At 36.9% G+C, this 18,174-nt stretch overlaps 1 protein-coding gene across 5 annotated transcripts in view; it reads left to right on the forward strand.

Annotated features, from left to right (window-relative positions):
• Nucleotides 1-18,174, forward strand: part of LOC121418240 (tubulin polyglutamylase TTLL5-like) — a 116,283-nt gene that overhangs the window by 64,941 nt on the left and 33,168 nt on the right. For all 5 annotated transcript variants that reach the window (XM_041611992.1, XM_041611989.1, XM_041611993.1 and 2 more), the window contains one exon: nt 13,540-14,339. In XM_041611992.1, the coding sequence (XP_041467926.1) occupies nt 13,540-14,339 (800 nt within the window). The remainder of the gene's footprint in view (nt 1-13,539; nt 14,340-18,174) is intronic.

Here is an 18,174-nt window from a genome sequence, read left to right on the forward strand (position 1 = left end):
GCTTCTCTTAATTTCACAAACCAATTATATGCACATCCTTAGCAAGCCATAGGCTTTTGTTGTGATACCCATACACATTTTATTGTATATATCTGCTTTGCATTTTATGGATTATTAATGAACTGAATTGAATTGAATCCTGGTCAATATGCAAATGAGATGGCTGAGGACATCACTTTCTTTTTGTATTTTATTACATGAAATATGAAGTATTTTAATTTTCTCTTTGTCCTATGAAACAGTTTCATTCCTCCCTGAACATGTGGAATTACCAATGTTTTTAACATTTGATGGTTCAGACAAGTTGCTCTTGATTGTCACATTGGTAAAAATGGAAAAATTGTATAATTCAAACAAAGAACAAAAAAAAAGTGAGGGAGGGAGGGACATCATCGACTCTCTCATTTGCATATCACTGAACTGTGCATATAACTGTTCTGTGGAAAATAAGCAAAAGTTTAGAATGTTATAACTCTCTTATTTTAAATCTGATTTTGATGAAATATTTCAGTGTTATGCTTGTTTGAATTTTCTCTTTTCATTCATATCAACATTTTTCAGGGGTGGACTTGACCTTTAATTGCAGGTGTATCTCGGGGGGGGGGGAGGAACAACATTCAGGGAAAACGCTCAATTCTTTCATACTCGCCTCAGAAAATACCAGATATTTTCAGAAGGGAATTTACCCAGATGAAAAAATGTCAGGTTTTTTGCCAGTGTAAAAGCAGTATGTATTATGTTTAAAAAAAATATTTGCTAGTTTATTGGTAATCTTTAAAGTTACAAGAACTTTAGCAGAGATTCCTCAGTTTTCTTGAAGTTTGCTTGGATCTTTGCAGTGTGAAAGCAAATTTATATTTAAAAAAAATGAGCTATATGATGCAAGAAGAGTACTCATTCTCTGTTACTGATTCGTAAGCAAATGAGTGTAGTTGAGACTGATGTGAATATGCAATGAATTACATTCAAGGACAGAAGACGTTCTTGTAATACATGTATTTTTTATTATTTTGTTTGAACATTTTGCTGCTCTAATAAAGGCGTTGCTTTTGGCACACGTGCCCCTTTGGCCCGAGGGTGGGGGCAGTCAAATATATTTCTGTACTCATGTGTGACCAAAAAAAAAATGTGTTTAAAGAGAAATTTCAGTAGTTGCAGTAAACACTGATTTCTTAAGAAAGTCTGTAAAACCAGGATTAATTGTCAGAATATCATTGAGGATCTAGATCTGGTACAGTTACACAAACTGAACTTTGTGAAATCTTGAAATCTACGCTGAAAAACGTTCACTAGGAAGATCACCAACACAGGTAGGCACACGAGGGACAGTGTATTATTATTGCTGGAATAAAGACCCGACGGAAGTGACCGAATCCGCGCTTATATTGCTTATTTCTCAGCAATTACACAATTTCTCCCAGAATCCTTTGGCACATATTTTTTATTTATACAAACAGACACTTGGGTGGTCATTATATTAGATTCTGTAAAAAGTCATTTTGAGATTGTTACCAAAACTGGAATTTATCTTTAAAGAGGTGTTTTTTTTCAGTTTTGGACGCGGTCCGTGCGTCGACTCGGTAAGGGTATATATCAAAAACACAGATTTTCAAGAAAAAGGGTGGTTTTGAAAGACTGGTCAATGGTCAATCGCGGGGTCAAACGTATTTAGGATATGTTTTTTTCCCCAAAGCGTATTCCCCGAGGTCATATTTTGGCGACGACTTGTTTAAGGGCCAAAATGTGTAAATGAAGCCCGTGAAAAACTTGTTTGGGGTACTTTCATGTATGCACACAGAGAAAAACTGATTTGTGTTTGGAAATTACTTAGTCACACGTGTGTACAGCAATATATTTGACTCCCCCCCCCCCCTGGGCCCCTGGCTACCCAAGATACACCAAAGTCACTTTTGATGTTGTTTTTTACCAGTGTGATGCTCCCTGTTGCCTTTTACTTCTCAGCAATTTCTACTTGGCTAATTTCTGACATCATCTTTCTAATAAAAATTATAGCATATAATAAAAAAAAAAAAACATGTACACACTTTGGTATCAATATTGCATAGTGCTTTTTCATTTATTTGAAGCAAGATAAAAGAGCATTGTAGATAAAATTGCTTTGGTCATGGGCCGTGCCGGGAATCGAACCCCAGGACTTTAATGGTGTATTTGGGCGCCTTAGACCACTCAACCACGGCACCTCTCCTGCTCATTTGGCTTGCTGCACGTATTAGTATATATGTTTGCAGCAAATTTTAACGAGGCAGCTTAATTGCTCAGTGAAGCAAAACAATTACATTTACTTATGAGTGGTTGTTGATTTGCTGCAGCATTTTATTTCACACCTACTTAAGGGAAAAAAAAGAGAGAGAGAGAGTTTACCGAATGATTTCTCTGATATAAACTAGACATTTTCTGGATTTAGACTTTTAGCTTCATATCGCACATTCATTACAGGGACATATTCCCATCACATTTTATGATAAATGTCATCATTATTCTGGATTTCACAGCTGTATTTTGTGTTGTATCTCGCCGAATGTCACTTTGATGAGTGTCATCAGTTTTACCGCTATCACAACACTGCTCTCATTTCCACCCACATGTCTCTGTTATGGTCATCATATATCATGTTAGTCTAAATGTCCTTGCAGCTCAGCTAAGCCTCTCCAACAGAATACAGGAGAAAAAGCAGGCAGAAAAAAAGAAATCCGGTAATTTCGTGAGACAGTTCTAATATATTCTAACACCCATCAAGCATGGCAGTAATTCTAATAGCAGATGTGGGGTGGTACTTCTCTGATGCATCCTCAGAAGTGCATTCTGGGGTGAGAACTATCTAATGGAATTGATCTAAGAAGTACAATACTGACTATATTGATGAAGGTGTTGCTGTAAAGTAATTGTTGTCTGATAAAAAGTTGTGATATTTGGACTCGTTATGGAGCTCCTTTCTCCTAAAGAAGGGGGAGGGGGAAGAAATAATGAATCTTCTCTCGTAAGATGATAACATCACCTTCTACGTCTTCTAAGAATGACTTCCTTTAATACCATCCCTACGTGATATCTATCCCCTTTACCATGGTTTAACTGGAAGGAAATGTGTAGAATTGCTGTTTTATTTTCCTTTTTTCGCCAAATATAATTTAGTTGTTTAGCTGGATAGCTTTTTTGTCTTACAAGTTCGGTAGAAACCTAGTAATTTTTTCCTGTTGGACCGTAAGTCTGTTAAAAAATGTTAAAGTTTCTGTTCAACTTGGCCTCATTTCTTTATGCTTGCATCAATTAAGCTTATACTTGGTACATATGATCCTTTGGTAATATCAAACATGTTTCCATAGGTGGTTTCATATGCGTAATTTACTTTCACATTGCCAATATTACCTGGTATTTTCTGATCGGGTAAATTTCCCAATCAGAAAATACCTGGAACTGACGAACTTTGAGGCGCCTGAAACCACCTCATGAGGGTGATGGTCATCTATGGGTCAATTGATATGAGGTCATGTCTGTTTCAAAAATATTAAAATTTTTGTTCAAATTGCTCTCATTTCTTGATTTTAGCATCAGTTATGTTGAGACTTGGTACATATGATTCAAAGCTAATGCCATGTGTGTGTCCATGAGAGTGATGGGGTCAAAGGTCATATAGGGGTCAAAAAAGTCGAATGATAATGTTAAACTTTTTGTTCAACTTATTTCCGCATCAATTATGTTGACACTTGGTACATTTGACCCTTGGGTAATACCACATGTGTGTCCATGAGGTTGATGGGGTTAAAAGTCATCTAGGGGTCAAAAGGTCAAGTTTTTGTTCAAATTGCTCTGATTTCTTTATTTTTGCATCAATTGTTTTTACACTTGGTACAAATACCGGTAACCATTGGGTAATATCCTACATGTGTATCCATGAGGATGATAAGGTCAAAAGATCATATTGCATATTTTATCGATCGCGATATCAGGCGATACTCTTGGTTCGTGAACCACCTTGTATCTAAAAGCCCCTAGAATATTCCAAATGCATTTTTATAGAACATGAAGGGATAAGAATTATTCGCTCACATACTCGACCCCCATGGAGTTTCACTTCATTGCCAAGAATTATCAGTAAGATGAGAACTAGCAATAGAAATGTCGATTTTAAACTTTTTATTTTCATTCACATCCCCACATTATTTCAGATAGGCTATGCAAATGATACTGTCAGTTTAAAGTAAAGTGTTTTGTCAATTTAATATACCCTTTAAAGGAATTCTGTCCTGGAGACATTCATAATGTGGTAAGCATAGTTCTCTCAATTAATTTCAATTTTGAACAGGACTTTGTTCAAGTGAAAAATTTACATGTACCATTCAGAAATAAAATGGAGATTAATATTTGTTGTTAAATGTCCAGCTAAAAGAAACTTATATAACAACTGTTCAGTTATATCCTGGTGATTTATTTGATGCATGCATGCAAAATAATCTCTCTAGAAATTTGGCAATTTTGAAATAGAAAGTTACATGATGCATATTAGATACATCTTCCAAACTTCTTTCACAAATCTACCTATTTTGGAGCTTTTGGGGGAGTAGTATGATTGTTATTTTTATGGCTTTATTACCATTTTAAAAATGAAAGGATCCCGCAAACACACGATTAAGGTTTCCCAAATTGGTCTGATTGAACATTCTTGTATTACCTATTGAATAGTTCAGTATAATTCAGGCATGAAGATAGGGTTTGGAAAGTAATGAAGGGTTTTTATGTACTTTGTATCATCTAGGTGGTATCATATGGTTCTTATTATGTTAGACTGAAGATTGTAATGCAGTATACCATCGAACTTTTTCTTCCTTCAAATACCATTACATATGCAGGTAACTAGTATTTTAACTTACAGTATAAAAAAATGAAATATTTCAAATTTATTGTTAGTTTGCTAGATGTTTTGAATTATTCCGTTAAATGATAAAGAATGTAACACATAAAGATTCTATTAAAATGTTAAATATTTTCATTATACATCCGTCCTAAAAGGGATGTATAATGGTATCATGCTTGGTTTCCGTCCGTCGGTCTGTCCATTTACTTTTCCTTGTAAATGCGATAACTTAAAGGACAAGTCCACCCCAACAAAAACTTGATTTGAATAAAAAGAGAAAAATTCCACAAGCATAACACTGAAAATTTCATCAAAATCGGATGTAAAATAAGAAAGTTATGGCATTTTAAGGTTTCGCTTATTTTCAACAAAATAGTTATATGAACGAGCCAGTTACATCCAAATGAGAGAGTTGATGACATCACTCACTCACTATTTCTTTTGTATTTTATTATATAAAATATGAAATATTTTTATTTTCTCGTCATTGTCATGTGAAATAAAGTTTCATTCCTCCCTGAACATGTGGAATTCCATTATTTTAACATTTTGTGCTTCAGGCAATGAGGTCCTAATTATCAAATCCGTAAAAATTGAAATATTGTATAATTCAAACAATAAAAAACAAAAGAAATAGTGAGTGAGTGACGTCATCGACTCTCTCATTTGGATGTAACTGGCTCGTTCATATAACTATTTTCTTTTTAAATAAGCGAAACTTTGAAATGTTATAACTTTCTTATTTTACATCGATTTTGATGAAATTTTCAACATTGTGTTTGTCTGATTTTTCTCTATTGATTTAAATCAACATTTTTCTGAGGTGGACTTGACCTTTAAGTTTCCTAGGCTCATATAATTGGTGTTTATGATACTAGCATAGATTCCAGCAATTCTATTGATTTTGAAGTCAGAAGGTCAAAGGTGAAGTCACCACCTTCCACTTTTTCTTGCTTGACCAATAACACCATTTTTTACGTTACAGGTGGGCATATTATGTGCTCGCCTTTGATAGCGACACTCGTGTTAATTGTTTGTAACCAATGAGTTGCTTTTAAAGTGATTGGTTAACATTGATTTGACTTTTAAAATATCTGAGCTAGAAGGTCACACTTGTCACCTGTGTCTGTGATATGTTACAAAAGTGAATCCCAGAAAAATTGCGTTCAAAAATAATAATTTAGTGCTTCAAAAATTGAAATATGAAGTGACCGGAAACACCATCATAATTTCATCCCATACACTTATGTGTACTATTTAGGCGTCAATAAGACGCCTATTTACAAAATAGGGGTTGGCCTTGTAGTTTTAGCTTTTCATTCTCAATAATGGTTGTTTTCAGGGTTTATTAGTTCTAATACATGCACTTGTACATATGTTTCATATTGGTTTGAGAATTTTTTGAATCTGCTGCTCACAAAGTTAAACAATACCTTTAATGTACGATGGCTCAACATTCTTGTATTGAAAGATAGCCGACATGTAACTACATGTATAGTTGCCATGATTGGTTTTAAAGTTATGCTGTGGGGGGGGGGGTCATATTATAAAAGCGGTGAGAAGTACCAGGAGCATCATCATGTTTGTGCAATGAAATGATGAGAAAATTAAGTGTTTTTTTGCGATGAATATTGAGCAAATTAAAGGGATGTTATCGATATTCTGACATAGACTGATTTCCTGCTGCAATCGTAGGATGTAAATGCACATGGTATCTTTTTTTTTCTTTTTTTTTTTTCTTTTTTTCCTTTTTGACTTCTTAAAATGTGTGGTCCAGGAAGTAGTTGTAATACCTGTCACTCACAGTGGTGAGCTGGATCTTTCTTGAAGGGAATATTGCCAGAGTTAGAGACAGTGTGGTCAATCCAATGTTTTCTTGAAGTTGGAAACCTTGCGGGTTCATTTGTCATCAAGCATATACAAGTACCTCTTGGACACCGTTCTCACTACCATCTTAAAACTAGTTTACTGGAAACTAGTTTTAACGTGTACTGAGAACGGTCAAAGCGGCCTCGGAAGCGATCTTCCAATTTAGTTCCAAACCAGTTCAGAAAACCACCTCGTGATGGAGTTTTGAAGATCGCTTTGCCTCGTAAACTATTTTTAGCATAAGTGAGGACACAACTGTTCTTCGAGAAGCGATCTTCGCACATTTTGAGTCCACTACTCCACACACACTATGTGGGATGGCTACGCTGCGGTTTCAAATTTCGCGCGAAACATATCACCCAATGAGAGTGTTCCCATAGCAACAAGACTGCTTTACGTGAGGTGGTTTTGAAAACCACTTTTGGATGATCAAATGGGAATGCTAGCAAAGTGATCTTGCAAACTGGTTTCCCGAGCCAGTTTCCAGTAAACCAGTTTTAGAAAGTATAATGAGAACGGTGTCTACGTGAAGATTGCTTCCAGGAATACGAAACTATTGATCCAGGTCCCGTTATGTTATAGAAAGAGTTGTGTTTGAATGCTGCTCAATAAATCAACCTCAAGTCCTAATATGCAAGTCTGATTGGCTTCATATCAACTTGACTTTGATTTTTTATTAAAAGTTTGGTTTGAATAAAAGACTCTCAGCAACGACACCCATGGATCAATTTCCCACTGGATAGATACAGGAGTTTTAACCATACTGTAACTCTCATAAAAGCAATAAAATGGCTTTGTAATGAATTTGGAATATGCTGTAATCTGAGAAACAATACCAAACCTTTTTTTTGCTATTCCCATTTTGTTCATCTGTATAGAGATGGGAATGATTTATAATTTTTTTTCCAACTTTTGATTTATAATTCATGTCTGTTGAACTCACCTGACCTACTTCTCAATTTGGTTCTTGTGGTACGTATCTCGGAGTGTATGTTAGGAAGGGGAGCTATTCTGAGGGGATTCCTTGAATGATTTCATTGATTGATTTGTGAGAGCGAATGTAACCAGAAAATTAAAATAGAGGATGTGCTCCCTTGTCTGGCATCTTTTAATAGGCAACCATTTTGTTTTGTAAGCATTGGTTATTCTTCCAAGAAGATGATGATGCACAGCATTTTTATAGCGCCATATATCTGTCAAAGACATTCAAAGGTGCATTGGAGGAGCCAGCCAATCTGGGCCGCCTACAAGGGCACGCACACAGAACTGTGACCCGCAGGTCTCTCTTCCCGATAACTGATTGGGGGAATGCAGGTGGACCACTGCACCGGGGGTTTTCCCCTACTCTTATTCGAATAGTGCAGTGGGTTCTTAACGTGCAAAGGTCTGTTGGTATAAAGATGTACCAATAAAGATAGTTTCTATTTCACAAATGATATAGTTATACTTGCATTGCAGACCAGTCTGGTAATAATGTTCTAGATCTCATAAGTAGTAAAGTAATTAAAGTATACTTAATTTGAATTACCAGAAGGACTGAAATGACAATTTCCTTGTTTATTTTTGTTCCTTTCCTTCCATTAATGTGGCCCTTTCATTTAAATCTTAGATCAGGGATTGAAAGCACTAACCGATTGAAAGTTTTCGGGGAGAAATTCCCTGCAATTAAATTTAAAGTCCTTTTATGTCGGAGAGTCTAGTTCAACACTTCGACTCAATTATCTGAATATTATTAATTCCTCTTATCCACCCTTTCAACACAAAACTTTTAATCCTGCTTGATTTATATCATTAAAGTACTTGAGAATTCATCAACCTATCTTTCATTAATCTGTATAGCTTTTGGAGGTGTAGTGATGATTGTATGAGATGACTTTTTTTCCCCCAAGATTAATTAAAACATGTGTTCGCAGCTCAAAAAGTTGAATTGACAAATGTTTTACACTTGAAAAATACAATGAAATTAAAAATTAAGCAATATAACAAAAGAATTAAATAACAATTACAAAAGGAATTCAAAATATTACAGTGTACACTCAAGGTAATAGTGGTAATGTGAGATAATATTTAAAAAGCTATGAGAAGTTGTATTTTACTTAAGATATGAAAGACCGTCTGAGAAGGTTAAGCGAAACATCAGTATCAAATTATAATGATGCCATATGTAGTTCAAAAACAACTGAATACAAGAAAAGTTGTTTTAACCTGTCTTACGGGCCGTCTGCACCAGCCCGAGTTTTCAAATTAGTACGCTATTTCTGAGCCGGCAAATTATCCTGCTCTGAACAATCTCGAGATTATTTGTAATGGAGACGCAATTATTGCGCTAGTTCGCAAGATTGATCTCGAGATTGCAATCTCAAGTCAAATTCTGATTATTTGCAAAATAACGTGCTATTTTACTAATAATCCCGCTAATTCACAGGTGCAGATGCACTGAGGATTATATATTCACGGCGTCAGACTATAATGCACCATGCTTCGCTCAAGCAGGAATTGCTCTTTCGATGGTGGAGACAGGGTTTCTTGAATCTCGAGATTAATCGTGAAGAGGGCCGATTTGGCTAATATGAGCAAACTCGGGCTGGTGCAGCACTGCCTTTAGTAAATTGAGTGTTGGCAATGGCAATCGAAAAGGGAAAATCATTTAACTGGCTGGTATCCTTTCCTCAATGCACATGTAGTATATAAGCCTATAGTGCTTTTAAAAACAATTCTGATGCAAATCTTTTCATTTGATGTCTTTAAGCTGGAACTTTCATCAATTCTGTGAATTTGTTTGATATTTCACTAAAAGAAGATTATGAGAATTTATTTCAATACTTTGTTCATCTATTACATTGGTGGCCATTAATACAGCTTTTTATGTCTCTTTTGGGTTACAGCTCTGTAGGGTATTCCATCATGTCCTAGTAGGTGGTTTCACACCTCCTTGATCACAAGAATCCCTATTAAAGTTACGGGAACTTTTTCCAGTCAAGGAAACACCCATTAATTATTCCCCGAAACATACCCTCCGGAATAAGTTCCCAAAGTTACGAGCATGTGCAGTATACGGTCTGATTATGCAAGCAAGGCGCGAGATTGAAAATCGCCAGCTCAGCAGCCACCCACTGCACCCGCGCCCTACTACACCTGTACACGCTGTGCGAGAAGCTCCCGTAATTTCCTTTCAAATTGCCAAAATACCTGCAAGCTTGGAAAAATCCCTGCAAAAGATCTCATAATTTTGAAAGTATCTACTTTTTGGTGGGTATTTTCTTTCAGGGAGATTACGCGTAATATCTTTTTACACTTCCAAAACTACCTGGTATTTTCTGATCAAGGTAAATTGCCCGATCAGAAAATACCTAGAACTGACGAACTTCAAGGCCGTCTGAAACCACCTAGTGTAAACTAAGTATGTGACCATTATCATATATCCAGCATACCATACATGTCTCTTCATGTATTTATGACAAGGGAATGTATGAGCAATGTAGACATGATTTATGGGTTATGCTTTTAACCTGACAAGTTTGTTTGTATCACTGGTGTGATATTCTTTTTTGTAGCTGACTCAATTGAGTCATTTGCAATCAGGTTATTTTTGTTTTAGGTTTAAAAAGTGATTAATTTTTCAAAACCTTCATGTTCACAATGAGATGTCATGATTGTTTTTGATAGAGTTGGAATTTATCGAATGTCAAATTAATTTTTTTTTCACCCCCAAAATGTTCATATTTGGACAGAATAGTACACCAAAGGGCCACCCTGAATACATCCCATCCCCTAACATATGTTTTGAGTTGTTCTGTTGCACCCAGCATGAAGTATTCTCATGAGCACATACCAATACATACTCACACAATCATCTTAGCAGAGAGTAGGTGTATTCAGACCACCTCAATCTCTAGGATACCTGTTAAATCACAAGAACTTGTTCATGCCTAAATATATCAGATTATTATTTTCTGCATTCATACCATCCCAAAGACGACCCACATAGCTTTGAGAACTAAAGGGGATGGTCCAGACTGGAGATGTTTATATCTAAATAAATAAAGTAAAATTCACAGAGCAAAATGCTGAAAATCCCATCAAAATCGGATAACAAATAACAGAGTTATTGGATTTCAAAGTTTATCAATATTTTGTGAAAACAATTATATGCACATCATCATGAATATTCATTAGATGGGCTGAATATGTCACATCCCCACTTTTTCTAATTTTATTACGTGAAACCATAAATGTTTCATTTTTTCATACATGTGTAAATGGTGTGTCTCCATTGTGATGAAATAAGTTGCAGCAATAAATAAGTAATGCACTTAATCAGTTGTCAATCCAATTTCTTTAGTTCTTGGTAGAAAAATGTTGAATAAACCTAATTTCATGTAATAAAGTACAAAAGAACAAGTGGGGATATGACATCATCAGCCCACCTAATGAATATTCATAAAGACATGCCTTGAACTGTTTCACCGGAAGAATGCAAATCTTTAAAATTCGATAACTTCGGTATTTGGTATCCGATTTTTATCAAATTTTCAGCATTCTGCTTTGTGAATTTTACTCTTTTTATTGGGAAATAAATATCTCCAGCCTGGACCATCCCTTTAGTCCTCAAAGCTATGGAGCGTGCAAAGTCAAACTCACTCATCTCAGCAGCCCTAGTGCACCAACTCCCAAATACTCCCTGGGTTGAGAAAGTTCTCGTAATATGCTTTCACATTGCCGAAATACCCAAGACCTTTGAAAAATCCCTGCGAAAGTTCTTGTCAAATTGACAAGTACCTACTATTTACCTGTCAGAGGAGCTGATGTATTTTCTTCTCAGGAATATTACAGATGTTTTGCTTTCACATTGGCAAAAATACCTGGTATTTTCTGATCAGGGTAAATTTCCTTATCATAGAATATGTGGTATTCTCAAACTTTGAGGCAGTGTGAATATGCCTACTCAGCCCCCCCCCCCCCCCCCCCCTCTCTCTCTCTCTCTCTCTGAAGCATTTTCCCCCTTTTGATTTTGAGTTGTTCTTAATGACCTTAACATCAGTTTGTGAAAGCCACAACATTGGAAAATCGTTTTCAGTCACTGTTAGGACAGACCATCCCTCCCCCGTTACAAGTTTATTCAATTATCGCCCTCTTATGTGAGCTGTCACTAGTAATTCTGCATTGTAATACAGCTGTAGGGTTAGGAGTCTCTGCTCTAAAAGTTTTATCTGAAATGATATGACAAGCCTTATTTTGTATGTTCCTATATTGTTCATTATTGCACATATTTGATTCTTGCTTTGAAATTATAGGTCCATGGTATTATTAGGCACCCATTGAAATACTGACCATTTTATTCGACATGGGGAGCGTTTCATCAACATTTCTTTCTGAAAAGTCGTCAGATCTGACAGCTTTTCTTGATTTTGATTGGGTGATAGTCACTGTTACTATGGTAACTTTTGGATGAAACGGCTTGTGGGATAAAATATCATGAAAAGCACCCGGTTTTCTTTTTTAGTAGAAACTGCCAAAAATGAATTTTAACATATATTATGAATCCCCCTCCTCTTCCTCTCTCTCTCACACACATACAGACACAAGTTCCTTTTTCCCCCGTCTCTTTTTCTGTATACAATAAAGAGTAGGTTCTTGTTCAATGTTGATTTTCAATTTAAACAGCAACATGAATCATGATTGAAAACTCAATTACAAAACATTGAACACAGACACGATTAGCGGTGCACCGTTCAGTGTCGAAAATATAAAGCCGTTTATACGTTGATCGTCTTTCATTAGCGCAGCTTTAGTGTGTAGTTTGACCCATGACACGAAATGTTCTGAACCGGCTTGGAAGATCGCTTCGACCGTTCTCACTACATGTTAAACTAGTTTACACTAAACTGGTCTTAGGAAGGTAATAAGAACAGTTTCCAGGTTTAAAAGAGAGACTTCATGGAAGAAAAGTGAGGGAAGCAGGAAGAGAGAATTCAAATACATCCAGGGACAATTCCCTGAACCAACAAAGGCCAGCAATAAGAGATCAGTTTCTCCAATCACTGCTATGACCTAAGAAGGTCAATACACAATAGCATCTCACTCCTTAGAGATGATTAGGTTTCCACTGGGGACACATTACCTTCTGAAGATCTTCCCCCCTCTAAGTCATAAGTCTGTCTGGTCTCCAATCATGAATAGAATAGAGTTGAGGGAAACTTTCATTTTGTATGCAAAAATTTTTTTCTTTTTCAAATAAAAAGAAATGTGATTTTGTGTCAAGGTGTGAAAAAAAAGAAAGCTTGTTAAAGTGTCATTTCAAGATGGTGTATTTTAAATATGAGCTCCCTCTGCCAAAATTCATTCTTTGTATGCAAATAGTTTTGCAGTATTAGTTTTCACACTTTTTTCAAAGATAATGTATTCATCTCATGTTGTCTCTGTAAATGTCATACCCGCTTCCTCTGCAATTCCCACTGCATGCCCCTCCTTTTGATGTATTCACTTCTTGTCAATTTGTTTGAATATATATATATTTATTTATTATATGTATCTTTGCAATTTAGACCTCCCATTTTTTACCCATTTGCTCCCACCCCTGCCTTTTTTCCTTGAACAGTATTAGTGAAATCTTGCAAAGATTAGTCGCAAAATATTGTTGATAATTCCTTATTGTTTGTGTGTGTTAATTGCTTTTACTTAAAGTACATTATTAATTTTATTTTCTTGCACTTTGTTTCTGTTTTTTTTTAATGTGTATAATTTGTTGAATGAATTTGAATTATTGTCTTGAACATGTAATATTGTTTGTTGTTCCACAGCTGCAAGGCATTTTTCAGAGAGTAGTCAACAAGCAATCCAAGAAGCTCTTCAGAGACTGGCCAAGCGACAAGCCGCGCGTCAGTACTCATCGTCTAGTGTTCAGAACCAGAACCTGCTAACACAGAAGTATGTTGAACAACACTTTGGACTAGTCAATCCTCCTCAGGGGCCTGTTCAGGCTACCCCTGTGACTGGATATGGATCAAACCCGGTCTTGACCAGTACACTCGGTAGGAGTAGCTCCCGTGCACGATCTAGTAGCGTTGGCCTCGTGAGAAGCCCTAGCCAGAACTCTATAACATCAGCAGTTGCAATGGATTCACACAGTGGAAGTACAGTGCCACAGAGAAGCGCAAGTAACAGTCGGGTGAGCAGCGCTGCCCTCAACGAGAAGGGACGTAACGGAGCGAGTCAGGAGCAAACAGGCCACATGCGCCGATCCAGTCACAGCGGTGTTGCCTTAAATAGAACTCACAGCTTCACAACGGATACAAGCTCTAAAGATAGCTCAGAGCTCAGTGGACCGACAAATGCATCAAAAACAAGCAGCAACCATAGTTTGTCAGATGATGCATACAGCGCCCAGATCAAGGCCCTGCAAAATCTCACCGTTTCTAATCGGACTCCCTACCCAAACGCAGCTAATGCGTTACAGCATCAACAGGAAGGGAAGAACAGCGTGCCACTAGGGGGCAGTAGACAGATGAGCGGTGGTGCATCTCGGCCGATGAGCCTTCAGGAGCAGCAGCAGATGGCTTATGAGTTGTCCCAACAAAGCAAGGCCAAGCACCAAGAGAAGGTGAGAGCTGAGTCAAGGTTGTGAGTGGGTGATGAATGTTGAGGCACTGAGAGAGTGTGTGATAGATGTTCTCTTCCTTTAATCCTTGTCTCCTTTTATTCAATTAAATGACAGAAAGTTTTGACTTGGGGACCCAGATGTCCTGTTTTTCTACGATTACTGTTAATTTCATTTATCCAAACAAACCCTCTTGTTATAGCCCTTTGTATGAGACCCACATGGGCAGGCTCTGATTGTATTGAGTATTATTGATTAAGGTTATGGGAATATACAGGAGCTAAATGAATATTGTTTGAGTCATATTTTTAATCAGAAGCGTTTATGGATTTCTTCAGAAAAAATTTCATTGATGAACATATCATCTTTCCCAATAACGATGTAGGTTAACATCTTAAGTAGATAGCACAAATTGATGAGTTTCTCAAAGAACATGAACGCATACACTAAGAGAGCGGCAAGTAATGGTGAAAATAAATGAATTTACTTTCCTGCAATTGCTGCTACTACCCCATCTACCATCACTTCTACTACTACTCACAACTTCTACTACTACTACTTCTACTGCTGCTACTACTTATACTACTACTTCTGCTGCTGCTGCTGCTGCTACTACTACTACTACTACTACTACTACGACTACTAATACTAATACTACTACTGCTGCTGCTATTACTAATACTACTGCTGCTGCTACTACTACTAATACTAATACTACTACTGCTACTACTAATACTGCGGCTGCTGCTGCTACTACTACTACGATGACAAGTATGACTGCGACTCACTGCTACTGCTGTTGCTGCTACTACCACTACCATTACTTCTTTTACTGATGTTCTTACTACCACTTCTGCTACTACCACCAGTACCACTAGTTTGTCTATTGTAACAGATGAACTACTTAGCTTTAAAAAGTGATGCTCGAGTGTTAGGGAATCTTGGCATATGTTTAATAGATCAAAGAGTAAGGAGTATCTGCAGGCTATTTATCAGGTCATTTGCATAGATGACTCCCCAAGGTCAACTAGTTACTCAATGGTCTATTAATCATCACCTCTCTAGAGAGTGAGATTCATCCCATCTCCCTGCAAGAGGGGCCTGTCTGCTTGTGAAACTTATTGATAACAGATTAGGAGTCCTTAGGGGGGTAGACATACGACTTGCTGCTGGATGAATCTGCTGCAGCTTAGAGAGGGGGAAAGCAGTTGTCTGCTGGTATACAAAGTTTTTTGCAAACTACCACTACGAAAGAAAATTACTTGTGATATTGGTTTGAAAATGCATGAAGATTTGTAGTACATTCAGTAGCAGTAGTGATAATGACCTTAGTTTAATCAAGTATTTAGAAATGACATGGATTTACAATAGTTCATGAAATATATCACTGATATCTTTTGAAACTATTGCCTTGTGAAAATGGAGAGGATATTGGGAGATGGTTGTGATATTGCCGATATTGATGACAATCAGTATGACCATTGTGGTAATAACGACGTAAGTGGTGGTACTGGTGATGATGATGATGATGATGATGGTAATGGTGATGACGGTGATGCCGATGTTGCTGGTAATGGTGGTGCTGATGGTTGTGATATTGGTGGTGCTGGTGTTGGTGATATTGATAGCAATGCTGGTACTGATGGTGGTGATTTTGCTGATAATGGTGGTACTGATAGTGGTGATATTGCTGGTGCTGGTGGTGGTGATATTGCTAGCAATGGTGGTGCTGGTTGTGATATTAATGGTGATGGTGGTGATATTGCTGGTGGTGTTGGTGCTGATGGTGGTGATTTTGCTGGTAATGGTGGTGCTGGTTGTGATATTGCTGGTGATTGTGGTGGTGATATTGCTTGTGATGTTGGCGCTGATGGTGGTGCTAGTTGTGATATTGCTGGTGATGGTGGTGGTGTTGATGCTGATGGTGATGATTTTGCTGATGATGGTGGTGCTGGTTGTGATATTGCTGGTGATGGTGATGATTTTGCTGATGATGGTGGTGCTGGTTGTGATATTGCTAGCAATGTTGGTGCTGATGGTGGTGATTTCGCTGGTAATGGTGGTGATGATATTGCTGATGGTGATTTTGCTGGTAATTGTGGTGGTGATATTGCTTGCGATATTGGTGCTGATGATGGTTATTTTGCTGGTAATGGTGGTGCTGGTTGCAGTGATATTTCTGGTGATGTTGGTCCTGATGGTGGTGATATTGCTGTTGATGGTTTTGCTGGTTGTAATGATATTGCTGGTGGTGATGATATTGCTGGTAATGAATGTGCTGGTTGTGGTGATATTGCTGGTGATGATGCTGCTGGTTGCAGTGATATTTCTGGTGATGTTGGTCCTGATGGTGGTGATATTGCTGTTGATGGTTTCGTTGGTTGTGGTGATATCGCTGGTGCTGGTAATGATTGTGCTGGTTGTGATGATATCGCTGGTGATGATGGTGCTGGTAATGATGATGCATACGAGGAAGGTTATAATGACGGTGATTGGTATGATGACGTGATGGTTGTGGAAGTGATGGCACTTGTGGTGGTGATGATGCTTGTAGTGGTGATAATAACAATGCTGATGTTGACTGAATAACGAAGATGGTGATGATCACGATGGTGTTGGTGGTATTGCTAATTGTGATAATACATGATGAAGAAGTCTGTTTTTTTCATAACCTGACAAATCAATCAAGAGTTAAATGTAATCCGGGCTACTATCTATGATACTTAAAAATAAAGGCATAAACTGATCATAGATCATTCAAGAATCTTTAACTGTGAGATTCTAAGAATTTGATTATTGGATGCACATGTAGCCTATATTTGTGTTCAACATGATCATGATTCATACCATTAGCAGATTGGGTCTGCAGAACACATCAAGCAAACTTCCAAGAAATCTAACCATCAGTCATGGTATCCGGTATCATAAATATCAATTACATTATACAATCAGGGATATTAATTATGTGATTGATTATAACTTCTATCTGCTCTTGAAATTTGATCACTGAAAAGTGTACATCAGATTTAAAAAAAAAATATCTTCATGACAACAATACTAATTTCTGCACATAGTTTAAAAGCATTATTGATGCTACATTTAGCTTTTAACCCTTCAAACCAGGGGGGGGTTACAGGTGTTCAAACCCCTCCCCCCCTAATATGTTGAAGACCTTTTAGTTTTTTGGCTTTTTTTATTGTCAAATTTTGGGGGGTACAAAACAACCTAAAATTTGTGGTGAAGACCTTTTTTTTTTATACAATATGAATACCCTGGTTGACCATGTTAGAGACATCTTGCTCTAACTAGGATGGTTTTTAGCTTTATTATATCAGCATGGGTGGTATGAACTTGACATTGCTTGGCTTAAGATTTAATTCAACTATATAACTTAAGTCTCCATCGATATACTCCAAAGAATGGCAGAGTTGGCAAGTTTAGTTTTCCGTATGACCCCCCCCCCCCCCCCTTTCTCTCCATTTTCCTTCTGGAATCCAAGTTTTATTCTAATTTTATATTTTAATTCTATTTTATTGTATTAGTTACCTTAACATTTTCAATATGTTTATGATAATGGACAAGGAATATTATGCTAAATATATTTATTTACAAATTGTGACGATCAACACAATTTTATGAAATGTACCATTACGGCATACATGTAGCAATGATTAAAATAATTGTGTCATATTGTGATATTTCAGTTTTGTATGACTGACAGATACTCTGAATTTTATGGAGAATGCATGAAATATTATCCTTTTGTAAACATGTAGATGGATGCATACAAGACAGAGAATGCCATTTGTAATGATAATCATAATAATATTTATATTTA

This window comes from Lytechinus variegatus, chromosome 7 (genome assembly GCF_018143015.1).
Source record: "Lytechinus variegatus isolate NC3 chromosome 7, Lvar_3.0, whole genome shotgun sequence".
NCBI lineage: Eukaryota > Metazoa > Echinodermata > Echinoidea > Temnopleuroida > Toxopneustidae > Lytechinus > Lytechinus variegatus.